We start from the raw sequence: 18,183 nt of genomic DNA, 5'->3' as shown, positions 1-18,183 counted from the left end.
CCTCTTGCCACCTCCAACCCACGATTCTCCCCATGATGACCCCTCAATGTCATGTCACATACAACCCTAGATGGAAGGTGCATCCTCCACCCAGCCCCAGCGCTGAGAAGATTAGACTGTGCCAAATGGGCATTCAATTCATTGAATAACCTATTAACGGACAAGATTCAGGAACGAATGTGTCTTGAAGAAAAGACTGTGTACAGCAAAAAGCCATCTGTAGGCACATGGCTAGATGGGCTCTTTGGCCCCCAGCCTCTAGGCAGGAAATAAGATAAATTGCATATGTCAGGGGAGACAGTGAATGAAGCCAGGTCGATATCTCCATCATCTTATAGTTCTCCAGGAAAGGCCGTTTTGTCATCTCCTTCAGTCACTGTTCCAAGCTGTCCCGCCCCTGACACCCTGTGCCTTCTACACAAGAACACGTGCACACAGATCAGAAACATTCTCTTGGCAATCTCCTTGTCTTTTCCTCTGTTCTAGTTTCATTTGGGGAGAAACTTCTCGTGACTCAGTGTCTTCCTAACCACTTCAGGTTGAAATCTCAAGGGGGACAGATTCCATGGAAGCTTGGGGCATGCCACCATCTGGGCAGAAGGCCCTCATAGTTCAAAACCTCCTGTTGGCAAATTTCACCCCACACCAACCCCACCAACATTCCACCTCAGCCATTCTCTCTTCCTTGCTGTTGGCCAATGCAGACAGGCCTCAGACTTTGGCTGGTGGGGGTCGAGGACAGAACATTCACTCCATTATGAAAGCGTTGATCCTGGTCAGCAGCACTGCTGTTTCTAAGCCTGGGGAGAGGAGCATATAGGGAGTGAGCAAGGGGAAGGCTAGAGGAGGAGAAAAATGAGTTGAGGGGAGAAAGTTCTTACCGGTTCTCTCTCTCTCCTTAGCACATCTCCTATAGGGAGAAAAGCTTCTCATTATGAGTTCAGCCAGCTTCAAGAACGACCTTTTGACCCCGAGTTCCCCCAGACTGCCTTTCCCAGGTTCAAGCCAATGGGATATATAAGGAAGGGTCTAAGAATCTCCGAGGAACCAAACAGACCAAACCCCAAGCCCCAGGCAGCATTTATGAGTCTGAATCAGCCCTATCACCAGGACCCTAGGGAGAATAAAAACCCAGAAAGCTGGGGCACAAAACACTCACCGTTGGAGGAGAAAGGTCCACAAAAGCAGCAGGATTGAGACACAATTGGTAATGACCCACATCATTAGGTAGGTTTGAGGGGGCTATGGGAATAGAAAAAAGCCCCTGTCAGTGGCCACAGCGACCCATATACAGACACAGGTAGTATATGGGGGGAGGAGGGGCAATAAGTAAGGAAGAGAGGGATAGGGTTAAGGAGAAGCAGGGATGGGAAAAGAGGAGGAGGGGTGGCAGTCCCAGAGCCCTTACAATAAGCCAGAGAGGGTAACGCATCTGCTGCAGCAGCTGGCAGTCATTGGTGGTGACCGAATCCACCCCTGCACACCAGAGTAGGGAGAAGAGCCAGGGCTTGTTCACTACAAATAGGTTCACCGAGACATTATCTTGGTGCAGTGCTCTGTGGAGGCGGGGAAGAAATAGGGAACATCCAGAATCTTGGCGCTCCAGGCATGGGAGGGAGACAGCCCCTCTCTGTGCTTGAATCTCCAGTGTCACTGCCCCAGAGCCATCAGTTCTGCCTTTGCGTAGCAGCCCCTGACCAACTCTGTCTCCTGGTGGATTCCACCTATGGGTCCTAGCTTTGCTGTCTGGGGCTACACAGATGTGTCTCTCCTCTTTGTCTCATGACATCCCTTCAGAGGTCTGAGGGGCAGTGACCACATTTCCCTGAGTCTTCTCTTCTCCAGGCCCAACAGCCCCAGTCACTTCAACTGGGGCTGGGGACCTCGCTTATCATTCCCTTCCCCATACAAACCTCTCTAATCTGATCTTACTCCAATTTACCTATGTTCCTTTTGAAGTTTGGAGCCTGCATCTGAAGGTGATATCCCAGGTGGGCTGGGACCAGCTTCGAGGAGAGCAAAACTCCTCCTGCCTTCTGGGCACTATGCCCATGTGAAGGCAGCCCAGGGTCAGGCTAGTTTTTGGCAGTGTCATTCATTATTCACAGTGTTCAATCAAAGCCCTGGTCTTTTTCACACATGTTCCTGCTAATGCCAGTGTCTCCCTCTCTTGTTTTTGTGCAGTTGAGCTTCTTTTGGACCCCAAATATAGGTCTTTACATGTATCTCTGTTGCATTTCATCCTGGTACATTTGGCCCGTCATCTTGGAGTGCTTAGACCTTTCAGGGCCTCCATTTTCCCATCAGTGTTTTCATTACCAATTCATGCCTTTTGGAAACATAATCAGCAGTCGATGTTGACCAGGACAAGACTAAGGGGAGGGCCAAACCTGATATCGTGTCTCCTCCCACGGTGACAGCTTGGGGAAAGGTCCTTGAAATACTTAATATGATAACCGGGCTATCATTCAGTCCACATTTTTTTTCTATCTGACCACAAGGATATTATAAGAGACCTTGGCAACTGCATGTTTTTAAGTCTATCATGTTTCCTGGCTGGGTCAGCTTCTGGGGCCCAGCTCACATCTGGGACTCTCGCCTCTCTCCCCTGGATCCATCCTCTCTTGCACCAACCTCTTTGGTGTAGAATGAAAGCTAAACTCCTTCTGGTGGCCTACAAGGTCCTACCCAATTTGGCCCCTGCCTACCTCTCCAGCCTTGCCTTCCCCTCGCTCACAAGGCTGCTGTTCCTGCTCTTCTGCAGCTCTTCCCATTGTCATCTCTTTGTGACCTGTCAGGTCTCAGCCCAGACACTATCTCTTTAACCACTCTTCCTACTGTGACCCTCCCTAGCCCCTCTCTCCCAATCTCTACTACATCTTCCCAAATTTTTTGTCTTCAGATCACTTATCACTATCCAATATGCATATGTTTTGTGCAGTGGTTTATTGTCTGTCTCTTTCACTCCCAAAGCCTGCAATGAACAGTGCCTGACACATAGCAGGTGTTCAATAAATATGTGTTGTATGAGTGAGTGAATGAATGGCCTTTGCCTTCCCAGCCTCGGCTCTTCCCCGCCATGAAGCCTCATGTGATCCCCTCAGCTCCTTTCCTCTGGCACTCACTTGATATCCAACAGCGGCAGGTCTTGATAGGGGAGGTTGAGAAACTGGGGCCTCACAGTGCTGTGGCCTCCCAGATGTCCATATATCTGGCGCATTTGGGGGGCCCGTTGTTGGACATGAGCCCGATCTTCATCCGGTAGCCAGAGGACCTGTGGTTCAGGGTGGATGGGCATGAAGCTGGGGAAGGCCTAGGGATTCCGGGGGTGGGGACAGGGGCAGAGAGGTCTGACTGCGGATGGGCTGTATGAGCTGGGGTGGGGCCCTGGGGCGGGGGGAAGCCTCAGCATTATCATCATGGCCTAGGGAAGGCAGGGGAGAGGGGCACTAGGGAGCACTTGGGGTCCTGGCAACATCACCATGGCTTGGGGCACCCCTGAACTCAGCACAGTCTCCAATGTCTGGTTCACAAAAGTGTCATGGTATGTGTGGTTTCGTGGGGGGCGGCGCAGGTCAAACATGACAGAAAGGTTGCGGGCTTCAGCTTCTTTCAGTAGTTCTTCCAAGGCTGGCACTGTCTGATTCTCAGCGTCTTTCCGATCAGGGCCTGACAGCTGCTTAGCCCCCCAGAAGGGTCGCCTCTATAAGAAGAAGAAAATTGTTTCAAGACCAGAAGAAGCCTCCAGGCCATCCTCCCATCCTCATTATCTTCACTCATTACCCCCACTTGGTGTACAGCTTCGGCCCACTGCTGAGCCAGGGTTTTTCCTTTCTCCAAACTGTGGCCTTTTCTAAACCCTCTAATACCTTACTCTGGCCCCAACCTCCTACCCTCCCGGTTTCCTAACTTCCTCGCTCTCACTACACTTTCCCTTGGGTCTCACGGAGACCTCTGGGATCTTGACCCCTTGGTTTCCTCCCAATCCATCAGCCCCTTTCTGGCCACACCTACATCCCCTACCCATGGTCCATCCGCAGCTTGAACTACTTTTCCACAGCCCCGTCAACTCCTTTCCTGCCCCACAAATCCCAAACTCTGATTGAATTCTGCAATTGTCCGCCTCCTCCACCCCTAGAATCGGGGGGCAGAGCATACCACGTGGGCTGTTGGCACTGTAGTCCTGTTTTCTGCTCTCAGTGCCACTTAGCCATCCTTTTACTTGTTCTTGATTTGCTCCCTCTCCCATTCCTCCTGGTGGCTGTTCCAAACCTCTGCCACTCTCCTCTCCTCCCCTTGAAATCAACAGATGACCTTACCTCCTAGTCACTGGCATGGAGAAAGTGAGCTATCAACACTTATTAAATGTTTACTATGTGCCAGGCAGTATTAGAAGCACTTATGTGTATTAATTTATTTAGTCCTCCCGATAATCCTACAAGGTAGGTACTGTTATTATTCCCATTTTATAGATGAGGAAAATGAAGCACAGAGACCCTAAGGAATGTTGCCTAGGCTCACACAGCTAGGAAGTGGTGAAGCCAAGATGCAAACTCAGACGTCCTTTACTCTTAAGCGCTCAGATATGTCTTAATCCCTCAGAATATGTATCCAACTGACGGGTTGGATTACGGGAGATTTTTCAATTTTAGGTTATTTCTCTGACATTTTACTTTTTTTTTTTTTTTTTTTTACAAGGAACTTGTATTACTTTGGTAATCAAGAAAAGAAAAACTAAACAAATTAAGTATCCTTTTAAATAATTTCCATCACCTGCCGCATTGAAGTCCACACTTCTAGGCCTGGCATTCAAAGCCCCCGGAGACCAAGCCTCTGCTCTCCCGGCCCCCAGCCAGTCTCATCTCCCACGACTCCCATGCATTTTTGTCTCCCACTTCCACTGAGCCACTTTTTCATTGTCTTTTTTTTTTTGGCCTTGCCGCACGGCTTGCAGGATCTTAGTTCCTCAACCAGGAATCGAACCCGAGCCCAGGCAATGAAAGCGCCAAATCCTAACCACTGGACTGCCAGGGAATTCCCACTGAGCCACTTTTTGTTCTCTGGAAAGGCTTCTTCATATTTCTGGGCTTTACACACACTCTTCCCTCTGACCAGAATTCCCGTTCCCTGCCTTGTCCATCTTAAAAACTACCCTCACTTCATATGCTGCTCAGGCATCCTCTCCTGGGAAACCACTCCTGACCCTCTCCCACACTCCCACTGCCCAACAGCGACCTCTCTCTCCTCTCTACCCAGTAAAGACCTTGCTCTTGCTGGAGGTTTCATATTCTGATAGCCTGTTGCCTAGATGCTTTCCTTACTGGGAGGGAATGACCTGAGTGCAGAGACTGTATACCTGTCGCCCAACATGGGGCTCAGCAGATGCTTATCAATGAATGAACTCCACCCCCGAGTGCCCCTGCCCGTGGCTGCCTCTTCCAGAAGGCTGTCCTCACCTGTAGGAACCAGGCCCCGGCATTGAGTCTCTTCAGCTCAGTCCAGGAGAAGTCGCTACTGTGGCTGTTGACTCGGTGTGGGAACACAGAGGCCACATCTGTGGTCCTGGTCAGGCGCTCATCATGCATGAGGAAGGGGATCCCGTCGGAGCTGAAGGCACAAGGGGAGTCAGAGGGCCAAGCTCTGGGGCTGGTCATCATTTCCGCAGCTTCCCTGCTGTGTCACTCGGGTTGGGAGGGGACCCCGTCTTCCCTCACCTGACCATCACGTCGGTCTCAAACACAACAGCTCCACATTCAGCTGTCTTCCGCAGGGACATCAGGGTGTTCTCGGGGGCCAGCTGGGAAAGGTGAGGAGGTGGCAGGGAAGGGTGGGAGCCTGGGAACCCACAGGCCTGGTCGCAGCAGCCTAGAGGAGCAGACCCTCCCTGCCCTGCCAGCATTCTGCCCAGCACTCACCATGGGGGCCCCTCGGTGTCCCATCAGCTCAGGCTTGGGGGGTAAGTCTTTGGGTTCCATGATACAGGCTGAGGAGATGAATAGGGGCACCAGGTAGATGGCCAGGGCAACTCCAAAAAATAGGAGCAGTAGCAGAATCTTGGGACCTGTGGGGAGTGGGGGACAGGCTATAGAGAAAGGACAGTGGTGGGCCCTGGGGACAGAAAGCAGAGTGCAGGTGCAGGTGCAGGAAACGGAGCAGCAGGAGGCAGGAGCATTGATGGCCAGTGCGGGTGCGTGGGAGGGTGGAGTTGGCACCTCTTCGGTGGATACGGTAGAAGGTATCAGCCACAGGCCAGGCCAGGAGAGTGATGCCAGCAACTGCTCCAATATGAAGGAATGGGGCTGTGGCCTGTGGACAAGAGCTGTTGAGGAGGGCTCTTCTCCCTGGAAGCCCTCCCCTTCTCCTCCTAGGACCTGACTTTTGAAGTTGAGAGCTACCTGGAGTCTCGGGGCACCAGGGAGCAAGCTGTGTCCTGGGGTTGGCCACAGGCGAAGGTGTCCCCCGCTAAGCCCTGGATATCAGCCACTCACCTGCAGTGACAGACGTAAGCTATGCCACTCCTGCCGCCATTGGACCTCCAGTCCCACAAGGCCAGCGGCCACAAGAAGTATAATGAGGAGCAGCAGCACCTGGGGGGCCAGGGATCTTCATGTCAACCTGGGCTTGTGGCTGCCTGGGCTGCCCCTCACTCTATGAAAACAGGACCATTCTCTTCTCCTGACTCAACCACTGTCCTTCTTTCACTCAGCACGTATTTACTGGGCTTCAGGTCCTGAGCTCGTGCCCAGGGATAGAAGAACTGGCTAAGCGCCGGGCCCAGTGTACCCGTCTCCCGCTTGCTCCCATCCCCACTCTACCTTGTGGGCGGTGTGCAGGCACAGAGGCTGGCCACAGAGCCGCAGGAGCAGGGCCAGGAGCTGGGGGCAGAGGTGGTGGGAGTCATGAGGTGCCAAGAGGGGGTTCCCTGAGTGGGCTTCCCAGGCTGACACCTCCCTCCTCCCCTCCCCTCAGTGGCCAGGGTGAGAGCGACAGGGTAGAGCTGAGCGGGAAGGAAGGGCTAAGGTTAGACCAGCTGCCCCGGGACCCACCAAGAGCAGGGATGCGTATGTGACCAGTAGAGAGATGACCAGCAGGAATGCCGGGGACCAGTCCATCCAGTGTCCCCAGTGCTGGAACAGGAATCTGTGGGAGGGGAGAGGGAGGTGCCCGAGTGGGGGAAGGGCAGCGATAGTGGCCTGAGGGGAGCTGGGCTGGGTGGCTCTAGGATGGGGGCTAGAAGGGAGTGAGGGGAAGCCCTTCATGGGGTCAGGGGCTCCAAGGACTGGGGAGACTTCACGGAGGGGTTTTCAAGGAGGCTGGGTAGGGGGCAAGCCAGGCAGGGCTGGGGATGACCGAGCACCCTGGAGCCCCGGGGTGGGGAGTAGGTTGACATGTCTGCTGAGGTGTCCGTGACACGCTCATTGACACACTGAGGGTCCGTGACACACTCATTGAAGTTGTGCAGGTCATTGAGAAGGATGAGCACGACGTACAGCCAGCCCAGGGAGAGGAGAAAGGTGAGGAAGAGCAGGCCAAACCAGATGCATTCGCACTGCAAAGGGGCAAGGAGAGAAGCTCACACCCCATCCCCACTTCAGCTCAGAGTCCCCAATGGAGGGCAGCTCAAGGGGGCTTCCTGCCAGGCATGGGGGTGCTCTGCTTTTGCACGTAGTTCTTTCCATGTTTGAGGGGATTTTCCTCCTGGGGAGAGAAAGCCCCTTCCTTCCCTATCCCCTCCCCTCCGCTGTCTCTGAACACACCTGGCCTTCTTATCCCCTCCAAGTGGCCTCTGCCTTGGACTTCCAACCCCCCACACACCCCATTTGTACTTCACCTGGTTGGTTTGTGTCCTGTCTTTGGGGCATTTCTTCCAGTGGCAGCTATACAGGCAGTGGAGGCAGTGGGCCCAGACCGAGCAGCAGCCGGGAGACTCGCCCATGGTGAGGGCCTGGGGGAAGGGACACTTGGCTATCAGGGACCCTGGCAGAAGGCAGATCTCAGCCTCCCTCCCAGTATATGCGAGGAGCCCCGGGGAGGAGCAGAGGCCTGGGCCGCTGCTCAGCAACGGAGGTCACAGGGCAGGTCCCAAGTGCCAGATTGGATGAGGAGGTGAGCAAAGGGGACAGTTTCCGGGGTCTTTCTTTCCCTTTCATCTGCATACCTGGAAAGTCAGTGGGACACCCTGGAGGTCTAGCCTCCTGGCAGGATATACACCCACTCTCTCTATCTCCTCCCCTTTCAACAGCATCCCTATCTGGGGATGGAGAGGTTGCCTGGGGTGGGGACTCAGGAGAAACTTCCCCGGGGTGGGGCAAACACGGTTTAGCAAGTTGAGGCAGATCTGGCCAAACTTCAGGCGGCCCCGTGTTGAGGCTTCCACCATAGGAACCAGGAGTAACCTGAAGGAGAGGCACCAGGCCTGACCTGGGGCTGAGGGAGGGCTGGCTAGTGGCTAGTTGGTCAGTTGCTATGGATACAGAGATTGCACACATCGCAAAGCCCTGAACTGAAAGATTGTCTGTCTTCACCTCCCAGGGGCAAGGGGGCACTACCAATAAGAGGAAGTCTTGAGGGGAACAGGTTGCCTGGGTCACTCCCTACCTTCTGAAGGAAACTTTTTCCTGCCCGCACACACCTGGAACATCTAAGCCCTCTCACCCCAGTCCTGTCGCTTTCTGCCCAGTCATCCCCGAACCTCAGCCAGGAACCCAGTCCCCGCCTTTTCCTTTTCAGGGGCCCCACCCTCTGAGGACACTTTGGTGAAAGTACAACAAATACAGGGCAAAGGTGTGTATGGGGGCTGTGGTTGTCTTGGGGCAGGGGATCACTGGACCTTGTACTTTGGGGTCAAGCTGAGACCAAGCTGGCTTACTGATCCCCAGACTAGGCTGGGCGTGTGATTTTGATTCTACATGAGAAGGTGTGGGATTTGTGTCAGCATTTGTATGTGCATGCGCACTAGTGGCTGTCAGTAAAATGGGTTTCTAGGTGACTTGGAGTATGTAAAGGAGCCCCTGGATACACCCAAAGTGGGTGTGGTCTGAGGAACACGACCCCTTGCCTTGTCATCTGGGCTCCCCTGAAGCTGTGGAGTCTTTAGGGGGTGCACAGTGGCTGAAAGGAGGGTGTGGCTCCTCCTGAAACAGCCCTTCTTACCCTCTGCTTGCCTTGGGAAAGGAGGGTTGAGGTAGGGATGGAAGTTAGGGGGCTGAAGCTGGGGGGAGGGAAACCTCTCCCCACCCTGACACCCCTCCCAGGAAAAAGCCAACCCAGAGGGAGGTTCCCTGCCTCTTCCCATGCTGGGACCGAGTGGTAGTAGCTGCCTCGGGCTCCAGCCGTACCTCGGGTACTGCCTCTGCACCCCAGACACTGCCGTCCAGGGTCCCACCTCCCTCCAGGAGCTGTCTGTAGGATGGGGTCAGGATCTGAGCAGCCAGAAAACTCCAATCAGGGGAGCTGACCAGGGGTGCTGCTCAATCCTTGGGCCCAATCCCTGCCGGCAGGAGCCGGACTCGGCCCTGCCACTCCCGCCTGTGGCCCCCAGCCTCCCCGAGCCCTCACACCTTTTCTCAGCAGCAGGTCCGCTCTGCTCTCTGCCCTCTGCTGTGCACTGCACTGTTTCCCAGGTCCTCTCCGAGTTGTCAGCCTCCTCCCTCTTCCAGGCTCAGCCCCACCAGTCAAACAGGTGGCACTGTTGCCACCTACAGGAGGCTGTGCGGGTCCTCTCCCAAGGCCTGCAGCTGCTCTGTGGCCTGTGGTGTCCGTGCCTGGTCGGGTGGGAAGATGGGAGGGGGGAAGGGGGAGGGCGAGCAGATCTGCTTCTTTACTCGCTGCCGGTCAGGGGGCTTGGGGTGAGGAATTCCTTTGTGCAGCTTTCCCCATCCCTCTGTCCCTCCTCCTGTTCTCCTCTTAGTCACTGCTGGGGCTTTGTCCCGGCTCAGGGAGGCGAGGGCTGAGGGCGCGGGCGGGCGGGAAGCTGGGGGGAGGTGACCACACAACTTTGCAACTTGGCAGTGAGGAGAAGGGGCCCAGCCAGCCCCCTGGAAAGGGGTGTGTATGTGTGCGAGGAAGTCTAGCATCCAGTCTCAAGCTCCCTGGGAGGATAGCCTTAATTCATCAGCCTCCCTTCCCTCTTGGGATCTTGCTTCTGCTTCTGCAAGGTGCATCTAGAAGGGAACTCAGAGTTGCACGCCACTTCTTGTTTCACCCAGTTTCTGGACCAGGGGTCTCCGTGGGCCTTATGGGGCCTGGGTGGTACTAGCAGCCCTTCCCTTTCCCCCCTCACCCCAGAAAGGAGATGCTCATTCAAGATGTGCTGAGATTTGCATCTTTTTCGCTGCTTTGACCCCAAGGCATCTACCGTCTCTTTCCAAGAATCATTTGAGGAGTGTATAGTGGTATGGTCACTGGCTTTTGGAAGATGAATACATATAAAAGACACTTTTACCACACCATCAGCAGAGGAGGGATGGCCAGCAGGCCGTAGAGTCAGCTTAGTGCTAAAGCACAGGGCTCTGGGTGGGCCAGGGACTGGGGGCTGGCTTGATTGACTTTCCCTCTCAACCTTTTGGCTGAGGCAGTGGCTCGATGCCTGGGGGCTAGTGTAGTGTTGGTGGGAAAGAATGTCTTCTCTGGGGATAAGCTCATTTACCCCTCCCCCCAAACGCACTGGATTTGGAACAGTGAGAAGGAAGACCTGCTCTCTTAGGCCAAGAGCCTGCCCCCTCCTTCTCTGCCTTCCCATTGTATCCAGAGGCTCTAGTTGGCAATGGCAAAGGCTCCCTTGCTCCCTCGGCATTAAAATGCAAAGAGAAGCAGGGCTGCTTGCTGGCAGGAGGCCAGAAAGGGCTGCAGGGTCACCTAGTCCCGAAGGCTTCGCTCTAGGCAGGTTGTCCTTCAGTTTCCTTTGCTTGGACTCTGTTGGATTCTGGAGGAGTCTTGGCTTTCATGTGCCAAATTCTGGGGGGTACTTTGGGAGCTTTGTTCGGGGCAGGGGGCTGGGACTCAGAATGCATGGATATGACGCTCAGGGCTTGTGAACTCCTGAGAAGGCTGCAGGGCCAGGGCTGGCTCCCTTTTCGCCTTAAGCAGAGATGAAGAACCCAGATGCAGAGTGAGGAGTAAGCCGCGCCCATCCTCTTCCCTTTCAAAGGAGGAAGCAGGGTGTAAGTGCAGTGCTGTCCGCAGGCTGGGCAGCAGTACGATCCCATGCCCAGGCGACTCCAAATCAGGCCGCAGGCTGTCAGTAATGGCCACCACTGCCGATCTAGAGTCAGCTAAGAACTTTCGGTGTCAGACCTGGGTTCAAGTCCTAGCTCGATTACTCGTTAACTTTGTGACTTTAGTGAAGTGACTTAACGTCTTTGTATCTCAGTTTTCTCATCTGCAAAATGAGACCTATTCACCTTGAACTTTTTTGTGAGGAGCAAATAAAATTGTGGCAAGCACATGGAGATGCTTGGTAAATATGGTTCCTTCCTCCAAAATCTGGAGGTCAGGCAGCCTCTACAGTGAAGGTCAGGCCACTGGACTTGCTAGCATTATTCTAACCTCCTGAGATAACAGAGCAACATGAAGACACATGACTTGCTGCTCCATACTCCCCTCAGGGGATGAGGGCTGCTACAAGGCAGTGGGGCTTGGGCACTTGCACTGACTTTCCTTAATAGCGTTCCCAGGGGCGGAGGAACACAGGTTGAAATTGTATTTCTCCCTCTAGCACAGAAGACTCTTTCCAAACAGCAGATGGACTAAGATTTATTTATTTACTTAACATTAACATTTAAAAAGATTTCATTTACCTCAGCAACTTGAAAGACAATTGAGTGTACTATTAAAACACTTGAAATCCAGAGACAAGAAAGATCCCAGCACCATTCTGGAGGTGGCGTGAAGATCTGTGCCAGGCCTCCAACCTAGGTTAGGCTCTGCCATGAAACTGAGACAACCTAAAGATAAGACAGCCTTGGCCTCGTTCCCACTGGGAGACAGCCCTAACTGCTCATGAGTAAGAGAGAGCTAGATTGTACTGAGGACTGGTTCCTCATGAGTCATCAGGAAGGTCAGTTGGTTCTCTCTTCAGCAGGTAGCTTAGCACCCTTCTGGAGAGGAGAGTAGTCGTCAGGGGCTGGGGGACTGGGCATGAAGTTGCCAACATCCAACAAAGGTTCCCTCTTTTTCAGTAACGTGCTGTTCCTTTTTTCAACAGCAAGAAACCTGAAATCAAGAGGAATCATGAAAAAAAACCCCTTCTGGCTGCAACCTGAAGGCATCTCCCAAGCCAGACCGGGGCAGATATGATGAGTCCAACTTCAGTGGGCCTCTTCTTCAATGGGGGAGCAGCCAGAGAAGAAGCTGGTATTGCTGGCCAGAGCTCGTTTCTTTTTCTTCCCTGGAGCTTTATTTTCTTGGGATTCTGTTGCTACATGTTTTGACTCTGGGAGGCCAAGGGAGGAGGCACCTGGAGCCGTGTTGTTTAATAGCACCTGCTCCACATCACACATCTCTTTCAGGATCTAGGAAGGACAGAGACAGCTATGACTAGATCTGGGGTAGGGACAGAGGCTCAGCGCAGCCTAGCCACTACAGATGTTTAGCACACTCCCAGTGGTATGAGGTGACCCCCCCAAATCGCTCTGTTGAAAAAACCAGACTCTAGCAGATGCCCGGTTCCCAGTTCCCAGCAAGCTGATTGTACCTTTACCTCCTTTTCTCCCACAGCTCTCTGTCAGCGCTAATGCAGAGATGGACGCTAATACATTTGGAAACACCTGGCTTTTAGGCCACCTACCTTGCTGTTGGGAGTGGCACAGACAGGGTTAAAGAAGCTCAATCCTGGGGTCACCTCTGTGGGATCCTCCAGTTTGAAGGAGCCTTCAGAATCCCGAGTCCGCTCAACAGTGCCCAAGCTATCCTGAGAATCAAGCAGACAGGGATATTAGAAATTCAGCTACTAGGGTTACACAATCAGTCTGCTCCCCTTCAGCCAGTGAGGTACCAGCTCTGAGGGCCTCATCAATCAGTGTAAGCAGGTCTTAGGGTGACCCTGCTTGGGGAGGTCACAGTGCTCAAAAGCAGCCTCTGAAGGCAAAGGGCTGGGTAGGAGAGCGGCACAGGACACATCATGAGGCAAGGTTTAAAACGAGGCTGAGCCTTGGTCATTTCTTTGATTAATCCTCTCCCCTCCCCAATCTACAATATACTTTTTAGCATTTCTACAGAGTGTTGCCTGTATTGGTCTTCCTTTCAGAGAGGAAGCTGAGGCCAAGAGAGAGAAGTTGCTTAGGTAACAAGGCGACTCTGTGGTAGAGCTTGGATTAGAATTATAGCCTGTTCTCATGGAAACTGAACTGGATTAAGAGTCAGGAAGCCTGAGGTCTAATCTTAGCTGCCATGACCAGCTGTATAATATCACGCGAGTCACTTAAGCTTATCTCTGGGCCTTAGTTTCCTTCTCTGTAAAATGGCAGTATTGGACTAGATCAGTGGTTTTCCAACTGAAATTCTAAGAGGAAACTCGATATATAAACAAGTAAAGAGCAAGTTGCTTTGGTTGGCACAGGGTCAAACTGAGCTGGGCCACACTCCTCTGCCTGGAAGCACTTCCATGGAGCCACTATAGGACTCTAGAACCCAAACTGAGAAAAGCACAGGCATAGAGAATCCTGAAGGTCCTCCTGCAATGCTACTTCTACAGTTCTTAGCCTGACCTCTAGCTTGCCACCTTAGTCCTCTAATGACTACCTACCTCAGAAGTTTTTTTAATAGAAGACCCAGGGCAAAGCTGCGCCCATATAGATGGTTAAGAAATGCACGGTGAACTAGTCTTGCTAAAATTCCTGTGTATCACACAGAGAGCAGTAGGAATGAGCTTTTGCCGTGGGCACAGGTAGGCATAAGGCAAGTTCGGGCATCTGACCTGCTTGGTGCTGCACTTCTCAGTACACATTTCGTTTCTTTGAGTTTGCTATCCCTGGGAGCAAAAAAGAACAGCTACAGTTAACTTGGCTCAGAACAGTGCCTATCAGAAAGACCAAGTTCCTGTGGGTCTTTTCCTAGAGACATGGAATAGCTGGTTCCCATGGAGAAGGTCTAAGTAAGTAATGTCTCAAGATGTCAGAAGGATTAACTTCCTTCCTGGAAGCTGCTACCTCAGCACGTGGCCCTTAAAATTCCAGCTAAGCCTCTGGACTAGTTTGATCCTGCATGGCTGTATGCCTGTAGATGCTTGCTCTACTGTTCCTTGCTTGTGCCTTAGACACTGTACAGAAATTTTACAGCCAAGGCTAGGGGTGGGGAGCTGCATATCTGGGAATCTCCTGGGAGGGGCTGTGGCTTCTGAAGGGGTTGTGTGGACAGGCTAGCAGCAAGGAAGAAGGACTGAGAAGCGAAATGTCTTTTTCTGGTTGCAGAAGAAGGGTAGGAAGGGCTGTGCAGGAGACTCTGGCTTTCAGGAGGGAAGGTAGAAGAAAAGGGCAGAAACTGCTGGGAGATCTGAAAGGATGGTGAGGGACGACAGCACTGATCCTACCTTGCCTTGCTGACGGTTCCTACACTTTGTGGGGTCACAGCTGCAGTCCGCACCACAGTCCAACTTCTGTCTCCTGCACCCGCACTGCTTGTTCCCACACCAGCCCTTGCAGGAACACTGCAAAGCAGGTTTGTAGAAAGACACATTACTGAGTCAGAAGACTAGGTTTGAAGTACCTTCCCTTCATTCTCAGGCCATTCTAGAAAAACTGGAAAGTACCATCAACTTTACTAAGCTTCTATCTCCTCAGTCCTCTCTTTAGTGAAACAATGATCACCAAGAACCCCCATAGGTTTTCTAAGAACAAGTCATGCCACACTTTTGGGATAGTATACTTGAAAGATGGATTGGACGGATACCATAATAATGCAGGGAAACTGACAAAGATCCTCATGATGATTTTATGGCCAAAGTGAAGAACTATGAGATGAATGGGAGTAGAATTAGGCATATTTAAGGACTGAGTATAGTTGCTCCGTATCCTTAGATCTACCCAGCTGTACTTTCATCCAACTCATATTTCTACAGTTTGTTAGTGTCAGCCTAGGCTTTGTCCTCAGCAGTTTAACCATTCAACATTTTAATAAATCACTGATGATATGAAATAAAATCATTTACATTTGTATAGCACTTTACAGTTTTCCGAGTACTTTCATATATAGAAATGCAAAATCTCATTTGAATCTCATAGCCAGTCTACAAGGTAGGCATATTTATCAGCTGTAACAATGACACAAAGCTGGAAGGATGATTAATATGTAAGATAATAGAATCGAAATTCAAAAATATTTTGACTGGCTGGAATTATGGGCTGGAAGTAGACAGAAAAGTTAAAACAGGGATAAATGTAAGTCTGGCATTAAGTTCCCCCCAAATCAGCCATATAAATGTAATGTTGTGGGGGGGAGATCTGGCTTAAAAGTAGTTTGTGCAGGGAATTCCCTGGCGGTCCAGTGGTTAGGACCCGGAGCTTTCACTGCCGAGGGCCCAAGGGCCCAGGTTCAATCCCTGGTTGGGGAACTAAGATCCCACAAGCAAGAATGGAGCCCGTGCTTACACAGAGCTGGAACTCCTGGCTTGGGGTCTCTTCCCTCTGCCGTCACTGAACTGCCCTGGAGCCCGAGCGGAGGGTGGCCTCACTGAGGCTGTCGGCTCTGGACGGGTCCCAGCAGCCGAAGCCATGACAGTCCTGGGGACCATGGGACGGATCACTCATCCTGGGGTAAGCCAGCTGCCATGTCATGAGGACACTCAAGCAGCCCTAAGGAGAGATCCATGTGTCAAGGAACTGAGGCCTCCTACCTACAGCCACATGACCGTGTGGATGACAGGCTCTTGGTGCTCCAGCCAGGCAGCAGGGCTGTACCTCTGAGGTGGGAGAGCCAACTTCAGGACACTGGTCCACAAGAGACCTCCCAGCTCCATGTAATATCAAATGGCGAAAACCTCCCAGAGATCTCCATCTCAACGCCAAGACCCAGCTCCACTCAACGACCAGCAAGCTACAGTGCTGGACACCCTATGCCAAACAACTAGCAAGACAGGAACACAGTCCCATCCATTAGCAGAGAGGCTGGCTAAAATAATAAAAAGGCCACAGACATCCCAAAACACACCACCAGATGTGGACCTGCCCACCAGAAAGACAAGATTCAGCCTCATCCACCAGAACACAAGCACTAGTCCCCTCCACCAGGAAGCCTACACAACCCACTGAACCAACCTTAGCCACTGGGGACAGACACCAAAAACAATGGGAACTACGAACCTGCAGCCTGCAAAAAGGAGACCCCAAACACAGTAAGTTAAGCAAAATGAGAAGACAGAGAGACACACAGCAGATGAAGGAGCAAGGCAAACACCCACCAGACCTAACAAATGAAGAGGAAATAGGCAGCCTACTTGAAAAAGAATTCAGAATAATGATAGCAAAGATGATCCAAAATCTTGGAAATAGAATGGAGAAAATACAAGAAACATTTAACAAGGAGTTAGAAGAACTAAAGAGCAAACAAACAGTGATGAACAACACAATAAATGAAATTAAAAATTCTCTAGAAGGGATCAATAGCAGAATAACTAAGGCAGAAGAACGGATAAGTGACCTGGAAGATAAAATAGTGGAAATAACTAGTGCAGAGCAGAATAAAGAAAAAAGAATGGAAAGAATTGAGGACAGTCTCAGAGACCTCTGGGACAACATTAAATGCACCAACATTCGAATTATAGGGGTCCCAGAAGAAGAAGAGAAAAAGAAAGGGACTGAGAAAATATTTGAAGAGATTATAGTTGAAAACTTCCCTAATATGGGAAAGGAAATAGTTAATCAAGTCCAGGAAGCACAAACAGTACCATACAGGATAAATCCAAGGAGAAACACGCCAGGACACATATAAATCAAACTATCAAAAATTAAATACAGGGCTTCCCTGGTGGTGCAGTGGTTAAGAATCCACCTGCCAATGCAGGGGACATGGGTTCTAGCCCTGTTCTGGGAAGATCCCACATGCTGCTGAGTAACTAAGCCTGTGCGCCACAACTACTGAGCCTGCGCTCTAGAGCCCATGAGCCACAACTACTGAGCCCACGTGCCACAACTACTGAAGCCTGCGTGTCTAGAGCCCATGATCCACAGCAAGAGAAGCCACCACAATGAGAGGCCCGTGCACCGCAACGAAGAGTAGGCCCTGCTTGCCGCAACTAGAGAAAGCCCACTCACAGCAATGAAGACCTAATGCAGCCAAAATAAATAAATAAATAAATTAATTAATTAATAAAAAGTACTTCTTTAAAAAAAAAAGAAAAAAAATTAACTACAAAGAAAAAATATTAAAAGCAGCAAGGGAAAATCAACAAATAACACATAAGGGAATCCCCATAAGGTTAACAGCTGATCTTTCAGCAGAAACTCTGCAAGCCAGAAGGGAGTGGCAGGACATATTTAATGTGATGAAGGAGAAAAACCTACAACCAAGATTACTCTACCCACCAAGGATCTCATTCAGATTTGATGGAGAAATTAAAAGCTTTACAGACAAGCAAAAGCTAAGAGAATTCAGCACCACCAAACCAGCTTTACAACAAATGCTAAAGGAAATTCTCTAGACAGGAAACACAAGAGAAGGAAAAGACCTACAATAACAAACCCAAAACAATTAAGAAAATGGTAATAGGAACATACATATCGATAATTACCTTAAATGAAAATGGATTAAATGCTCCAACCAAAAGACAAGGACTGGCTGAATGGATACAAAAACAAGACCCATATATATGCTGTCTACAAGAGACCCACCTCAGACCTAGGGACACATACAGACTGAAAGTGAGGGGATGGAAAAAGATATTCCATGCAAATGGAAATCAAAGAAAGCTGGAGTAGCAATTCTCATATCAGACAAAATAGACTTTAAAATAAAGACTATTATAAGAGATAAAGAAGGACATTACATAATGATCAAGGGATCAATCCAAGAAGAAGATATAAGAATTGTAAATATTTACGCACCCAACATAGGAACACCTCATACATAAGGCAAATACTAACAGCCATAAAAGGGGAAATCGACAGTAACACCATCATAGTAGGGGACTTTAACACCCCACTTTCACCAATGGACAGATCATCCAAAATGAAAATACATAAGGAAACACAA

General features: G+C 51.0%; 2 protein-coding genes across 2 annotated transcripts in view; both read right to left on the bottom strand.

Annotated features, from left to right (window-relative positions):
• Positions 1-163: 163 nt before the first annotated feature.
• GDPD2 (glycerophosphodiester phosphodiesterase domain containing 2) lies at positions 164-9,630 on the bottom strand. The gene is made up of 16 exons (XM_059911475.1): positions 9,561-9,630; positions 7,832-7,945; positions 7,446-7,549; positions 7,047-7,140; positions 6,816-6,875; positions 6,489-6,587; positions 6,213-6,306; positions 5,916-6,061; positions 5,715-5,797; positions 5,457-5,607; positions 3,482-3,703; positions 3,126-3,274; positions 1,409-1,556; positions 1,160-1,242; positions 882-910; positions 164-800 (listed from the first exon to the last, which is right to left on the bottom strand). Exons 2-16 carry the CDS (start codon positions 7,934-7,936, stop codon positions 748-750), a joined length of 1,620 nt encoding a protein of 539 aa, XP_059767458.1. The 5' UTR covers positions 7,937-7,945; positions 9,561-9,630; the 3' UTR covers positions 164-747.
• A 2,380-nt stretch (positions 9,631-12,010) lies between these two features.
• The window catches only part of KIF4A (kinesin family member 4A), a 125,650-nt gene continuing 119,477 nt past the window's right edge, over positions 12,011-18,183 (bottom strand). Inside the window, exons 28-30 of the mRNA XM_059911463.1 lie at positions 14,528-14,644; positions 12,788-12,910; positions 12,011-12,512 (exon numbers count right to left, since the gene is read on the bottom strand). Of these exons, the coding sequence (XP_059767446.1) occupies positions 12,309-12,512; positions 12,788-12,910; positions 14,528-14,644 (444 nt within the window). The 3' untranslated portion in view covers positions 12,011-12,308. The remainder of the gene's footprint in view (positions 12,513-12,787; positions 12,911-14,527; positions 14,645-18,183) is intronic.

Source organism: Balaenoptera ricei, chromosome X (genome assembly GCF_028023285.1).
Source record: "Balaenoptera ricei isolate mBalRic1 chromosome X, mBalRic1.hap2, whole genome shotgun sequence".
Taxonomy (NCBI): domain Eukaryota; kingdom Metazoa; phylum Chordata; class Mammalia; order Artiodactyla; family Balaenopteridae; genus Balaenoptera; species Balaenoptera ricei.
Note: the sequence above shows the minus strand (reverse complement) of the source record. Positions and strands in the feature narration are given on the sequence as shown.

Bases quoted from the DNA above. Each gene is read 5' to 3' on its own strand.
- GDPD2 (XM_059911475.1), bottom strand. From the start codon at position 7,936: ATGGGCGAGTCTCCCGGCTGCTGCTCGGTCTGGGCCCACTGCCTCCAC. The intron at 7,550-7,831 runs GTGAAGTACAAA...GCCCCTTTGCAG, and splicing joins ACAGGACACAAACCAACCAG to TGCGAATGCATCTGGTTTGG. The intron at 6,307-6,488 runs GTGAGTGGCTGA...TCTTGTCCACAG, and splicing joins GCTTACGTCTGTCACTGCAG to GCCACAGCCCCATTCCTTCA.